Below are 15,810 nucleotides of genomic sequence, written 5' to 3'. Positions count from 1 at the left end.
CTCTAGTTTTCAACTGTTTTGTTTCAGTTGCTAAAATGTGAGGGCTGTACTGACTTTTTTTCAGATACTGCAAATGAAAATTACAGGGCTTATAGTTCTCAAAAAGCAACCTAAACATGCCACAAGTGTAAGAACATCGGCAATTACGTGACCAGCAGTGGGATGGGAACCATAGTACTGCTCTCTCTCTGTCTCTCGCTCTTTCTCTCACTTTACATTCAGATGGAGATTTAGTCTGTCGGCTGTCCCCTGCTGTTATGTTGCCGTAATGTAAGGAGACATGGCTGGCTGCCCGGTCCACTTACACACACCTAAGGGAAAACTGCTCAGTTGACTCGCCTGTCAAACTGTAGGCCTCTCCGTCCATCCTCCACCAGCTCGCTGAAACCTCCATCTCTTTTAGATACACACATGCACACACACACACACACACACACAAAAACTTTCCCCTTTCATCTCCCAACATCTTAATCGCCTTATCACCGGGCAGCAAGAGTGGTAATAAGCTTCAGTAATAAGGTGAGCTCTAGAAATGGGATTAGTGATTGAGTGGCGCGTGTTCTGTACTGTATCACCTGCTTTGCACTTCTCCAACGTGAAGGGAAAAAAAACTCCAGGAATATTCCTGCACATGAACCAATATACCAGTAGTGCTGTCATGCGCTTATGACTGATTGATTGATTGATTGAGACTTCTATTAGTAGATTACACAGTACAGTACATATTCCGTACAATTGACCACTAAATGGTAACACCCGAATAAGTTTTTTAACTTGTTTAAGTCGGGATCCACGTAAATCAAATTTCTGGTACAAATATATACTATCAGCATAATACAGTCATCACACAAGTTAATCTTTAGAGTATATTGTTGTGCTTGTAGCGTGAAAGCAAGACAACTTCGAGTATCGTTGACACACAAAAACGTGTGCATCCTTTAATCTTTCAGAACAAACGAGAATGAATCTTAAACACTCAAAATGGCGGGAACAACAAACCCCCACCTTTGTGAGAATCTCCTGACGGCCACTTAAAGGGGCCGCGCCGAATTACCTGCAACGGAACAACCTTGTCATGTGCCTAATTGAACAGTACAGTGAAACAGAACAACATTGTCATGTGCACAATCGAACAGTAGAGTGAATAATAACAATAAAGTCAAGCACTAGGTGTGGCGAATTATGTCCGTAAATCAACCGCTACACACGTCCCCCCAGAATTCACCATCACTAAGAAAAATAGACGGTCAATAGACAGGGGTACGAACCATAGTACTGCTCTCTCTCTCTCTCTGTCTCTCGCTCTTTCTCTCACTTTACATTCAGATGGAGATTTACGTGTGTCCCAAGCTTCAACTTTCCTCCTGCATCCAGATACTGGAGATAGATAGAAAAACAGTCGGAAAGTACAGTAATGCAAAATACACAGCAGAAATGGCTACCAAACGTTTTACTTTCATAGTACCAACCGAATTTTGTCTGTACAACCAGGCACCGATGTACATAAGACTCGGCACAGGCTCTAACACTTAGCCTGAAAGAAAGCACTCAAAAGTAAGGCTAATTTTTTCAAAATGCACTACCACCATGCTAATCTATATTGAATATGCCATATGCACGCTGCTTATGGCATATTCTCTGCGGAGGTGGCGGACGTCAGAGGTACCGCCCTCGGCCAGCGGGTGATCCTGTCGACCATCGTGAGGAGGTATGTGTAGCTGCGTGAGGATGGAAGAGGGCCGACCAACTCCACATTGACATGGTCAAAACGACGCTCCGGAACCGTAAACGGTGCCAGTGGAGCCCACGTGTGGCAGTGCACCTTTGAGCGTTGGCATGCTACACAGGTGGAAACCCAGTCCCTAACATCTTTCTTTAATCCCCGCCAGACAAATTTTGCAGCTACTAGCCGCTGGGAAGGTTTCTCCCCCGGGTGAGAAAGGCCGTGGATGGAATCGAACACGCGCCGCCTCCAACAGGCGGGCACTAGGGGCCGTGGCCGACCGGTAGCGACGTCAAAAAGGAGCATAACCCCTGTGTCCTCAAAAGGGACCTCAGACAACCGTAACCCTGTGGTTGCAGCCTTCAGAGCGTTGATGTCAGGGTCGTCGGCCTGGTCAACTGCCATTTGAGCAAAATCGAGCCCGACATGGACAGCGCCAGCGACGGCTCGGGAAAGGCAGTCAGCAACAACATTGCTCTTACCAGCAAGGTGTTGGATGTCTGTCGTGAACTCTGAGACGTAGGAGAGGTGCCTCTGTTGCCGAGCCGACCACGGTTCAGCTGTCTTGGCCATCGCGAAAGTGAGCGGTTTGTGGTCCACAAAAGCTGTGAAAGGCTGGCCCTCAAGCAACGAACGGAAATGGCGTATGGCCAGATAGAGGCCGAGGAGCTCACGGTCAAATGTGCTATATTTCCGTTCGCAGGGGCGCAACTGCCTGCTAAAGAAAGCCAAAGGTTGCCAAGTGCCGCCCACCCACTGTTCATGCACTGCACCTACGACATAGTCTGACGCGTCCGTGGTGATTGCAATGGGAGCATCGGGTAATGGGTGTGCCAGCAGGGTAGCGTCAGCGAGAGCAGACTTGACCCCCACAAAAGTACTGTGCCGCGTGTCAGACCAGTCCACCATGTGCTTGGGAGCAGCTCCTTTAAGAGCATCATACAGCGGCCGCAAGAGGTCAGCTGCCCGGAGAATGAAACGATGGTAAAAATTTACCATGCCAAGCAACTCCTGAAGAGCCTTAACCGTGAGTGGGCGGGGGAAGTTTGCGATGGCAGCAACCTTCACTGGGAAGGGAACTGCCCCGCACTCCATGACACGATGACCGAGGAAGTCGATCACAGACACCCCGAATTGGCACTTCACCGGGTTAACAATGAGCCCGTGTTGCCTAAGGCGCTGAAAAAGAGTCCCGAGGTGGGTCACATGTTCGGCTTGAGAGGTGCTCGCTACCAGGATATCGTCCAAGTAGACAAACGAAAACGCCAAATCACGCAAAACAAAGTCCATCAACCGCTGGAAAGTCTGTGCGGCGCTCTTAAGGCCAAAAGGCATGCGTAAAAATTCAAACAGTCCAAATGGGGTAATTACCGCTGTCTTCGGAATATCAGAGGGGCGGACCGGCACCTGATGATAGCCCCGGACGAGATCTACCTTACAGTTTTACCAGCCAGGTTGGCGGAAAAGTCTTGTATGTGGGGGACCGGATAACGGTCCGGGGTAGACGCCTCGTTGAGTCTGCGGTAATCCCCGCAAGGCCGCCAACCACCTCTGGGGTTCTCCACCATGTGGAGGGGCGACGCCTACGGGCTGTCTGAGCGGCGAATTATCCCGGGGCATTCCATGGTCTCAAATTCAGCTCTGGCGATGGAAAGCTTAGCGGGGTCCAGGCGCCGGGCTCGTGCGTGCACAGGGGGGCCCGTGGTGATAATGTGGTGTTCCACACCATGTTTGGTGGTAGCTGACGAGAACGTGGGCTGCACCAGGGTGGGGAAATCGGCGAGGAGGCACAGAAAAATGTCTGCTGTGGGTAGCATGCTGGAAAGTCTGATTGAGTCTGTCGCGCTGAGACTGCACTTGTAGGAGCAGAACGTAATTACATCCACCAAAGGCCTGTTTTTAACATCCACAAGGAGGCCGAAAGCACAGAGAAAATCTGCACCGATGAGCGGCACTGTCACTTTAGCAGTCACAAAGTTCCACCTGAAACGCTGTCCACCAAAACACACTTCCACGTACCGTATTCCATAAGTGCGGATAGGGCTGCCGTTGGCCGCTTCCATGGGGGGCCCATGTGACTTAGACAGCATGTCCAACCTTGATGCTGGCAGGACGCTCCTCTGCGCGCCCGTGTCACACAGGAACCGACGTCCAGAGGGGGAGTCTTGGATGAAGAGCAGCCTGCCAGTACTGCCGACACTCATGGCTACTGCTGAGCGCCGGCCCCGGCGTTTCCCGGCGGCGGTCCTCGAAAACTGCACGGGGGGGCGGCACCGCCTGGCTTTTGTCCCGAACTTTGCATGGAAAAAACATAATCCAGAATCCGGTTGCCGCCTGGGGGGCGCCGCTACCACAGCGGCAGCAGCGATAGTGGATGAATCTGCCTCAGCCGGAAGAAATGCAGCCACATAGGTCGGTTGGGTGGCTACAAAAAACGTATCCGCTTACGCAGCTAGTTCGCGGCAGTCCAAAATGGCGGTGTTAGCCAAAGCAGCCCGCACCTGAGAAGGTAGGAGTGTCGGGAAAAGCTGCACGAACAGGAATCCTGGTCTGTGCTCACCCAAGAGGTTTAGCATTTTGTCCATGAGTTCAGAGGGCTTGCAATCGCCAAGCCCCTGCAACGAAAAAAGGCGGCGAGCTCGCTCCGCGTCGGTAAGTCCAAATGTCTGTAACAGGTGAGCCTTCAACGTCAGGTACTTGTTCCTCTCCGGTTGGTGCGTAAGGACGCTAGCCACTCTGGACGCCGTCTCGCTCCCGAGGGAGGACACGACATAATTGAACTTAGTGTCGTCTTCGGTGATACCTCGCAGGGTGAACTGTGACTCGGCCTGGGCAAACCATACAGTCGCGGAATATTCCCAGAACTCGGGCAGCTTCAGAGAAACTGCATTCGCCGTAATGGTCGAAAAAAAATTCACTGAATTCGTTCAGTGAAGCGTCGGGGTCACCAGTGTTGTGCTTGTAGCGTGAAAGCAAGACAACTTCGAGTATCGTTGACACACAAACACGTGTGCGTCCTTTAATCTTTCAGAACAAACAAGAATGAATCTTAAACACTCAAAATGGCGGGAACAACAACACCCACCCCCTTTGGGAGAATCTCCTGACGGCCACTTAAAGGGGCCGCACCGAATTACCTGCAACGGAACAACCTTGTCATGTGCCTAATTGAACAGTACAGTGAAACAGAACAACATTGTCATGTGCACAATCGAACAGTAGAGTGAATAATAACAATAAAGTCAAGCACTAGGTGTGGCGAATTATAACCGTAAATCAACCGCTACAATATATTGTATTTTTCGGACTATATGTCGCTCCGGAGTATAAGTCGCACCTGCCAAAAATGCATAATAAAGAAGAAAAAAAAACATATATAAGTCGCACTGGAGTATAAGTCGCATTTTTTGGGGAAATGTGTTCGATAAAACCCCAAACCCATTAGAAAGGAGATTTAAAATAAATAAAGAATAGTGAACAACAGGCTGAAAACGTGTACGTTATATGACTCATAAATAACCAACGGAGAAGGTGCCTGGTATGTTAACGTAACATATTATGGTAAGAATCATTCAAATAACTATAACATATAGAACATGCTATACGTTTACCAAACAATCTGTCACTCCTAATCGCTAACTCCGATGAAATCTTATACGTCTATTCCCTTACGTGAATGAGCTAAATAATATTATTTGATATTTTACGGTAATATGTTAATAATTTCACACATAAGTCGCTCCTGGGTATAAGTCGCATCCCCGGCCAAACTATGAAAAAAACTGCGACTTGTAGTCCGAAAAAATACGGTACATTGAAATATTTACATGATTTACAATCCGGGGGGTGGGATGTGGAGAGGGGGCAGGGGATTAGGTTTGGTTGATATCAGCACATCCGTCATCAACTATTGCATCATCTGAGAAATGTACATTGAAACAGCGCAGGTCTGACTTCGTAGAATATGTACAGCGAGCAGTGAACATAATGAGTTCAGAAAGCATGAGAACAAGTAAATAAATTTGATTATTTACAATCTAACTGCCATCCTATAATCTTCAGGAACAGCCAAACAAGTTCATCAAAACGTTTGAGTGCAACATGATTAAAAATCACTTCTACTTTTACTTGGTTTGTGTGAAACAACAGAAGAGGAGACTTTTAGAGCCATTTTAATGTTTTAGCCCGTTTATACACATGTATGGCTGTTGGGTAAAGAATTGACATTTGTAAAAAACTATTTATGTTAATGTTTATGGATGTTCTCATTTATCCAAGTAATTGTATTCTCAGGGCATTCAATCGATCACAACTGGACTGTTCAGGTTTGTCCAAGAAGACGTCCAAGAAGTACTGTAGGCTTCATCACTTTATGCTCATAAATTTAGATTTGCATTTCAACACATTAGGAAAACATTCTATGGAAAATCAAAGTTTTTAAAACGTTGGTAGGCATACAGTATTTTTTTCTATGGATGTTTTCATTCATCCAGGTCATTGTATTTTCAGCTTGACATGGATGAGATGCCACACTTCTTCTAAGACAAACCGAACAGTTCAGTTGTGATCGGTTGAAAATTACACAGCCAAGTCAATGTTTTTGTGAGCAGCCTATGTAAGAAAATGTCTTTTGCAACTACCTTGGTAAAGAGCCGTCATATTCTTCCTTCGCAAGAAACGACAAAGACTTATCATCATATCAAAGTTGAGCAGAGCTGCAAAGTTCGTCAGAAAACAGTAGATCCATTTTATTTTCCAATTATTGGTGGTTCCTGTTGGGGAAGCTATTGTAGGAGCCTAAAGGCTGTTTAAGATAATTTAAATTTTTTGGAAGGTGCTTTATGTTTACTCAGCCAAAAGGGGACTATTTACTTTATTTGCATTATATTGAAATGCATATATTGAATGCATTGAGTAATTATAAGGCTCACTTGATTTGTAATTAAAGTAAAGTACTAATTACTGTCACACACACACTAGGTGTGGTGAAATTTGTCCTCTACATTTGACCCATCCCCTCGATCACCGCCTGGGAGGTGAGGGGAGCAGTGGGCAGCAGCGGTGCCGCGCCCGGGAATCATTTCTGAATATTTAACCCCCAATTCCAACCCTTGATGCTAAGTGTCAAGCAGGGAGGTAATGGATCCCATTTTTATAGTCTTTGGTATGACTCGGCCGGGGTTTGAACTCACAACCTACCGATCTCAGGGCGGACACTCTAACCACTAGGCCACTGAGTAGGCATGTATCTAATTTGATGACGCAATTGTTTAAATTGCATATATGGCAGAAGGATCTGTGTGGTAAGGTTTTTTTTTGGACACAAGGTGTTATGGGTAATGGCAGTCAGGTGCGATGGAATCGAGCCATACAGTTTTTTGAACTCACTCTTACTTTTTCTTACTCTTACTTTTTCTAACTCTTCGTTACTGTAACAAACTGGCTTTATTTTGCCATTCATTTGTTCCCACATCGTTATCGTTTTACGTTTTTGAAGTTGATAGGTAAACTATACAAAACGAAGAGGAGCGTCTTGAGTTTTTGTTTGTTGTTTCCGCAGCAAACGGAGCAGGAGAAAGTAGAGGAGTGTGAACTAAGGTTATATTAGGAATCTACATTTTGGTCCAAAAAATTGCTCTTCGTGGAACTACATACTGGAAGGGACTCATAGGAACAAACCTACGTGAGTGCACGCCAATTGAAAGTGAACGAGAGACAGAGAAGCTCATCCCGGTGCGGCGTTTTTATTGACTCGTTGTGGAAATCTTGGCTTGTTATGGATGCACAAGACAGTGGAAAAAGGACAGTACAAATGACAGAGAAGGCTGTAGAAGAGCACAAGGCGAGAAAGATGCAGGAGCGTACTGCCTCAGTTGACTCGCTTGATGACGCAGATTGAGCACTTAATGGAGGAGGATGCTAATGTGGACGCTGTAAAAAATCAGCTTCTTGTGGACTTTAGTGGCTTGCAGCAAGAATTTTGGGATCTTAATTCTTATGTTCAGAAATTCATGTCTGATGAGGAATTTGTGGAAGATCAAAACAACTGGTTTGATCCAAAAAAATACAATGATGGAGGACTTTTTCAGGAAATGTGGGGAATGGAGGATATATGTTTTAAGCGTGTTGAGCAAGCGGAAGAATGCAATAAACAAGTGTCACCTGCAGATAGTCGATCTACATCAACAAAGCGTACAGCTAGAAGTCAAAGTAAAGCTGCATCACCGAGCAAAAGTTCACTCATCCATCCATTATCTAACGTTTATTCCCTTTGGGGTTGCGAGGGGCACTAATGCATATCTCCGCTACAATCGGGCGGAAGGCGGTATACACCCTGGACAAGTCGCTACCTCATCGCAGGCAGAAGTTCTCGTTCTTGATCATCTTTTGTCAAAATAAAGGCGGAAATGGAGTGTGCATCATTGAAAGCAAAGGCGGCAGCTTTACAAGAGAAGTTGGCCATAAAACAGCCAGAAGCTGCAATAAAAGCTGGAAAGGAAATGTATGCAATGCAAACCGCACTTGCTGAATGTGACGCTAAAATGGAGGTTTTAAAAAACTACAAAAACACACAAAAAGAAGACAATCTCAATACAGCTGATGAGAAGGATTTTAGAAGACTTACTAGCCCCAACACTCAAGTACCACCACCCACCTTACCAACCCGTAGCATTAGATATAATGCTCCCCCCACAGCTATTCAAATGACTGCATTTGCACCAAAGACTGAAATTAAAGAACAACAGGCACAAACACTTGATGGGCTTTGCCAAGCAATTTCTCAGCAAGCCAATGTCACGGAGTATCTTGTGAGGAATCACAACAAGGCATCTCTACTTCCAGATCTTTCCATTCGAACATTCAAGGGTGAACCCCCTGGAATAAAAATCCTTTATTGGGGCCATAGAACATGGAATTGAAAGCCGCACTAGTGACAACCGGGATCGTCTTCAATTTTTGCTACAGTAAACAAATGGATGCCCAAATGAGTTGGTCAAGAGCTGCATCCATATGGAATCTTCAACAGGCTACACTAAAGCAAAGCAAATGTTAAAGGAGATTTTGGTGATTTACTTAAAGATAGCCGAAGCCTACATAACAGAAGACATGGAGTGGCTAACAGTCAAGGGTTCAGATCCGGGCGCCCATTCTTCCCAATCATGCTTTTCCAGGTTTCACTGTCGTTGCCAACATGAACGTTGAAGTCTCTCAGCAGAACAAGGGACTCACCCAAGGTAGCACTCTCCAGTACTCCCTCGAGTATACCCAAAAAGGGAGGGTACTCTGAACTGCTGTTTAGTGCACAAACAACAGTCAGGACCCGTCACCCCACCCGAAGGTGGAGGGAGGCTACTCTCTCATCCACTGGGTTGTACTCTAATGTGCAGGCTTTGAGATGGGGGGCAACAAGAATTGCCACCCGTCTCAAAGCCAAAGTGGAAGAGAGTCCAGCCCCTCTCAAGAGAACTGGTTCCAGAGCCCTTGCTGTGCACTGAAGTGAGTCCGACTATATCCAGCCTAAACTTCTCCACTTTGCACACTGGCTCAGGTTCCTTCCCCTCCAGTGAGGTGACATTCCACGTCCCAAAAGCTAGCTTATGTAGCCGAGGATCGGACCGCCAAGTTCCCTGCCTTCAGCTGCCGCCCAGCTCACGTCACACCTGACTTCTACGGCCCCTGCTATGGACCCACGTTCCCTTTTCGGGCTGTGGTAACAGGTCCGACCACCAGGCGCTCGCCATCGTGCCCCACCTCCTCTGGGCCCGGCTCCAGAGGACGGTTCCAGTGATCCACGTCCGGGCGAGGGAAATCTGGCTCCTCGATATGTCTTCTTCATAAAGGTCTTCGAGCTGCTCTTTGTCTGATCGCTCACCTAGGACCTGTTTGCCTTGGGAGACCCTACCAGGGGGCATAAATCCCCCGGACAACATAGCTCCTAGGATCATTGGGACACGCAAACGCCTATACCACGATAAGGTGGCAGCTCAGAGAGGAACATTTCGGCTGAAAAGGAGGATTTCGGCTGACAAAATGGTCAAGCAACAGCAGGAAGTTGCTTAACCGGATCCCAGAAAAGGAAAAAGCACAAGGTTTTCAGGATCAGGACTTGGATGAGTGGAGAGAACATTAGGCATCCAGTAGTGTGCCAAATCCAAGAACAATTCAAGTTCAAGATCAACCTCAACGATAGACCATACACTAGGAGAGGATTGCTTTCCATAGTAAGTTAAATTTTTGATCCTTTGGGCTTTCTGGCTCCTGTAATATTGCCTGCTAAAATAATTCTACAAGCTCTATGTCGGCAGAAATATATTTGGGATCAAGACCTGCCCGACACAGTGATTGAGAGATTGAAAAAGTGGATCTCAAGTCTGTCAAAGCTTTAAATTTTTGGAGTTGAAAGATGCGTCACGTTAAAGCAGCTTGGTGTGCCAGCCTTTGCACAGCTTCATCACTTTGCTGACGCAAGTGAAGAGGCCTATGGAACCACAAGCTGTTTGCTGACGCGCTTTTCAAAGACGAGGCTGGCGCCCATAAAGTCTCTGACTATTCCTCGAGTGGAATTGAATTGACTGCAGCCACAGTTGCTACAAAGATGGATAAGCTTCTGAGAGAACAGCTTGAGCTGGAGATCCAGGAGTCTAGCTTTTGGACAGATAGCACGGCGGTGCTCAAGTACTTGAACAGTGAGTGTACCTGATACGAGTGTACCCGATACAAGACGTTGCAAATAGGGTCACAGCAATCCTGGAGCAATCTCAGGCATCTCAGTGGAGATATATTAACACCACTCTGATTCCCGCTGATAACGTCTCAAGAGGACAGACCGTGGAAGCATTTTTGAAAAATTAGTTTTCAGGACCAAGTTTCTTGCTCAGCTTACAAAATCAGTGGCCTAAAAATCCAGATCCTGAAATACTGGATATGGACGACCTAGAGGTCAAAAGATTGACTCATGCATACGTCATTCAGACACAAGAAGCCAAAGATTTTGTGGATCAGTGGATGAACCATTATTCTTCTTGGACAGCATTGAAGCGGGCTGTAGCCTGGTTTCTAAAACTCACAGATTTGCTGAAAGAGCTGAAGGAAAAGAGAAAAGAACTAAGAACATTAGGAGAAGAAAGTAAGATGCTTGAATTCAAGAAAGACGTTGAAGGAAAAAGTGTCTGACTTACGATGACATAACTAGAGCAGAAACAGAAATTGTGAAGTTCTGTCAATGACAAAGTTTCAAAGAAGATTGGGCGATGCTAGAGAATAATCAAAGAGTAAAGAAAAGTACTTCACTTTTCAAGTTAAATCCAATTCTTCAAGATGGAGTTAAAAGAGTTGGCGGAAGGTTGAGTCGCGCAGCAATGCCGAACAACTACAAGCAGCAAGTACAATGGCTTGCGGATATCTTCTGGAAACGCTGGTGTAAGGAATACCTAGCGCAACTTCAAGAACGTCAGCGATGGTCTTCACCTAGAAGAAATTTTCGTGTTGGAGACGTGGTGCTGATTGTGGATGATACTTCCCCCAGAAATTCCTGGCCACATGGAAGAGTTCTCAGACTTTTCCTGGAAGAGACGGACTTGTTCGTCAAGTTAAAGTGAAAACTAAAACTAAAAAGCTTCATCGCCCTATTACAAAGTTATGTCTTCTTCAGGAAGCAGAAGATAAATAAAGTATGGCGATGAAGCAAAGACCATGAGTTGAATGGGGCAAAGGGCTACGAGCTTCTTTGAGAAGTATTAAGGCTTTTTAGGCATCTTGAATTTGAGTTAACACGTTTAAGAAATTGTTTCAAGGACAATGATAACAATTAGGGGACGGTAATGTAGGATCCTAAATGCTGTTTAAGTTAATTTACATTTTATGGAAGGCGCTTTATGTTTACTTAGCCAAAGGGGGACGATTTACTTTCTTAGCATTATACGAAAATGTATTTATTGAATGTTTAGAGCATGGGTGCCCATTACGTCGATCGCGCGCTACCGGTCGACCGCGGAGGGTGTGTCAGTCAATCGCCAGCCAGGCTTCATTATTAAGAAAAAATGACCGACAGGAAGGCGAGAAACACTTTATATTTCAACAGACTGTCGCGCCGTACCTTCCGTAAAAACTCAAAAGACCGACTGCATATTTCCTATCTTCACAATAAAAACGCTGCGTCATGCTCCCTCCGCTAACAAAATAAGAGTCTCGGAAAGCTGGCGTGCACAAGCAAGCAAGCTACGGAATTTGCCGCCTATGTTTTTTTTGTAAAGTATATGGAAACTGGATAAATGAGATGCCAAAAACCAACCACTTTCATGTGGTATTGTACAGAAATTAGGACTTTTTTTCTCCTCCATTCAAAAATGTGGACGTTATCATCACTACTGTCCGATTTCAATCAGTGCAAGTCATCAGAATCAGGTAATACACCAACTTATATTCGTGTCTTCATGAAAGAAAGACCTCTATGTGTTACAAATGCTTGTATTATCATTAATCACATTCAACTTGTTAACAAAAATGTCTCTTTTATAAATAAATAAATAGAAATGATATATATGAATGAGGTAGATCCCCTTGATTTGGTCAATTGAAAAGTAGCTCGCCTGCAGAAAAGGTGTGGGCACCCCTGGTGTAGAGTAATTATAAGGCTCACTTTATTTGTAATCATTACATTTGTCTAAATAATTTGATGACATAACTATTTTAATTGCATAAATTGGGAGGATCTGTGTGGTAAGGGGGTTTTTGGACACAAGGTGTTATGGGTAATGGCAGTCAAGTGCGGTGGAATCGAGCCACACAGTTTTTTGAACTCACTCTTTCTTTTTCCTACTCTTACTTTTTCTAACTCTTCATTACTGTAACAAACTAGCTTTATTTTGCCATTCATTTGTCCTCACATCGTTATTGTTTTACGTTTTTTAAGTTGATAAGTAAACTAAACAAAACAAAGAGGAGCGTCTGGAGTTTTTGTTTGTTGTTGCCGCAGCAAGCGGAGCAGGAGAAAGTAGAGGAGCGTCAAGCTTGGGCTACATTAGGAATCTACAGCTATGTTGTTCCAAAGCTTAAGTTTATAATGTCTGGACTTTAGGGCGAATCTGCTTCCGAATTTTGTGAGTGAAACATGCGTTGTGTAGTGAGAGTTGCCCGCTTGCTTCTGACTGCTTAAGGTGGGTGACATGGTTTGTTTAACAGAACACTCACAAATTCCAAAACTGGCTTTTCTGGGCATGGGTGTTTTAATAGTGCTGTAGTTATTGTCACAGGGAGAGAGAGCAATACATATTACAGACAAGTTATTTAAGAAGGTGTTTACACATTACGGTTTGAATGGCAGTTTAGAAATTGACAGTCTGCGCCAAAGACTGTGTTAACACCTATCATTAAAACCTGGTCAACCGTCACTCCTCTGCCATAAACCCTGAGAACCGCAGGGAGCAATGTTCAAAACGCATTTCACTGTGTAAAGAAAGACAGCCTCTGTTTTTGCACAGTAATATTCATCATAATATTGTGTCGGCCACTCACATTTTTCCTCTGGATCGTCACAATGTGAACACGGTAACTCCCCAGAGGTGACAGCGTTAAACACGGAAGCATCACAGGCTCATCAAGGAGTTAAATGAGGGCACTGCGGTTGGAGTGGAGTGGAGGGTTTTTCTGTAGATCCGTGGTATTATCGTGGCAGTCTGCATTGGTGCCGTGTTCAAATTGTGATGAGAGAGTTTCTCATCCAAATTTTTGAGAAATCGGCAATGTACCTTAAGACATCAAGGAACTGTTTTACTCTGTGAAAAAATGCAGATATCACCTTTAAGATTTTTTTTTTTAAATGGGTTGATGATTAGAAGTAATGCCATTTTCTGTATGTCTGTTCTATGAACCTTTCTAAAATTATATCATAATGGTGTAATGTACAATAACTCCATGTAGGTCTACCTGTGTGGAAACAGCGCAGAAGCAAAACAGGCCGTAGCAGAGGTGGCCACCAAGATGGGTCTCACGGTTTTGGACAGAGGTTCTCTCTCTGCTGCCAGAGACCTAGAGGACTTCCCCCTGCGGCTGTTCCCAGAGTGGAGACTGCCTCTCCGAATTGCTGTCAGCCTCACCGCTTTCTTCTATTTCTATCTGCTCATCAGAGATGTCATCTACGCATATGTGGAGCAAGGGAAAGACATCTCCTACAGAATCATGGTGTCACTAGCTAACAAGGTAAATATTTTGCCATCCATTTATCTAGGAAATGTCCGTAGGAACATGTCCTTTTGATGTTGATTTGTTCAGTTTAGCCAGTATGCTTTTGACGGTTAACATTTTTACTAATCAGCAACAATCAAACCGAGACAAGTGGAGCCTTATTGCTTTTTGAAAACATTCCACCATTAATCCACAAGTTTTCTTCAGTTCTACATTTTAGGTGTGGCATTTGGATTTGCTTGGGTAATAACCATACTTACCAACCTTGAGACCTCCGATTTTGGGAGGTGGGGGGTCGGGGGCGAGGTTGGGTGTGGGGCAGGCGTGGTTGGGGGCGAAGGTTAAGAGGGGAGGAGTATATTTACAGCTAGATTCACCAAGTCAAGTATTTCCTATATATATATATATATATATATATAGGAAATACTTGACTTTGACAAGTATATCGTATATATTGGGGCGGTATAGCTCGGTTGGTAGAGCGGCTGTGCCAGCAACTTGAGGGTTGCAGGTTCGATCCCGCTTCCGCCATCCTAGTCACTGCCGTTGTGTCCTTGGCCAAGACACTTTACCCACATGCTCCCAGTGCCACCCACACTGGTTTAAATCTAACTTAGATATTGGGTTTCATTATGTAAAGCGCTTTGAGTCACTAGAGAAAAAGCGCTATATAAATATAATTCTCTTCACTTCACTATATAGGAAATACTTGACTTTGACAAGTATTTCATAAATATATATATATATATATATATATATATATATAAGAAATACTTGACTTTCAGTGAACTCTAGCTATATGCATTATATATATATATATATATATATATATATATACATATATATATATATATATATATATATATATATATATATAAAGGAAAACTTGAATTTAAGTGTTAATTTTTTTACAAATTTACACACACATAACACTCATTTACTCATTGTTGAGTTAAGGGTTGAATTTTCCATCCTTGTCTTTCTGACCATATGCACGTACAGTAGATGGCAGTATTGTCCTCTTTATGAGTGTCACAACATTGCTGTTTATGGCAGACGAACTGCTTTACGGTAGACGAAAACGGACTGCTGTTGTTGTGTGTTGTTACCGTGCTGGGAAGATGTTAATGAAATGGCCTAACAATAAACCCACATAAGAAACCATGAACTCGCCCTCGATCATTCTACAGTAATAACGTCAATGGGCAGATGTTGTGGGAAAGCGGACGTGAAAACCGGTTGTCCTCACTCAGGTCCGCATGGAGCTGTAGGGGGCGTGGCCTCCAGCCCCGCCTGAATTTCGGGATATTTTCGGGAGAACATTTTGCCAGGGAGGTTTTCGGGAGAGGCGCTGAATTTTGTGAGTCTCCCGGAAAATCCAGGAGGGTTGGCAAGTATGGTAATGACAGTTCTGCATGGCAATGAGCCATTGATCTGTTTAGTGGCAAAACATCTCATTAGTGGTCCTTTCTACAGTGGAAGAAGGCAATCTCTCGGGGAGGGATGTCAGGACACTGCTACAAAACAGATGACAGGTGATGACATAAGCCTTCTCTTTAGCAAGGGCCCCTAGTACATAGATGTCTTCTTTGACACATCTTTAAAAGCAGCAGTCCTCTTTATTCAAAATTTGGAAATTCAAAGTAATGTTCCTTCCCTTCAAGATTAAAATAAACTGATGACTCTGTATCCGAAGAAATGGCTCCTGTGCCTGTGCAATGCATTTGTGTAAGAGTTGTTTGGTCTGTCCAATGTAGAGTTCATATCCAGACAACATTGCTTAGTTTGCTTCGAGGAATTTTGTCTTTGGGGTGAAGCAGCTTTTCTCTGACTGTGTAGGTTTAAAATGCATTGGTATGCCACATCTGGGACCGCCATATTTCACTTCGGGGTCGATAGTTGTG

General features: G+C 44.5%; 1 protein-coding gene across 1 annotated transcript in view; it reads left to right on the top strand.

Annotated features, from left to right (window-relative positions):
* The window catches only part of LOC133561981 (metalloreductase STEAP4-like), a 52,435-nt gene that overhangs the window by 17,633 nt on the left and 18,992 nt on the right, over positions 1 to 15,810 (top strand). Inside the window, exon 5 of the mRNA XM_061915741.1 lies at positions 13,643 to 13,921. Within this exon, the coding sequence (XP_061771725.1) occupies positions 13,643 to 13,921 (279 nt within the window). The remainder of the gene's footprint in view (positions 1 to 13,642; positions 13,922 to 15,810) is intronic.

Source organism: Nerophis ophidion, linkage group LG11 (genome assembly GCF_033978795.1).
Source record: "Nerophis ophidion isolate RoL-2023_Sa linkage group LG11, RoL_Noph_v1.0, whole genome shotgun sequence".
Taxonomy (NCBI): domain Eukaryota; kingdom Metazoa; phylum Chordata; class Actinopteri; order Syngnathiformes; family Syngnathidae; genus Nerophis; species Nerophis ophidion.
Note: the sequence above shows the minus strand (reverse complement) of the source record. Positions and strands in the feature narration are given on the sequence as shown.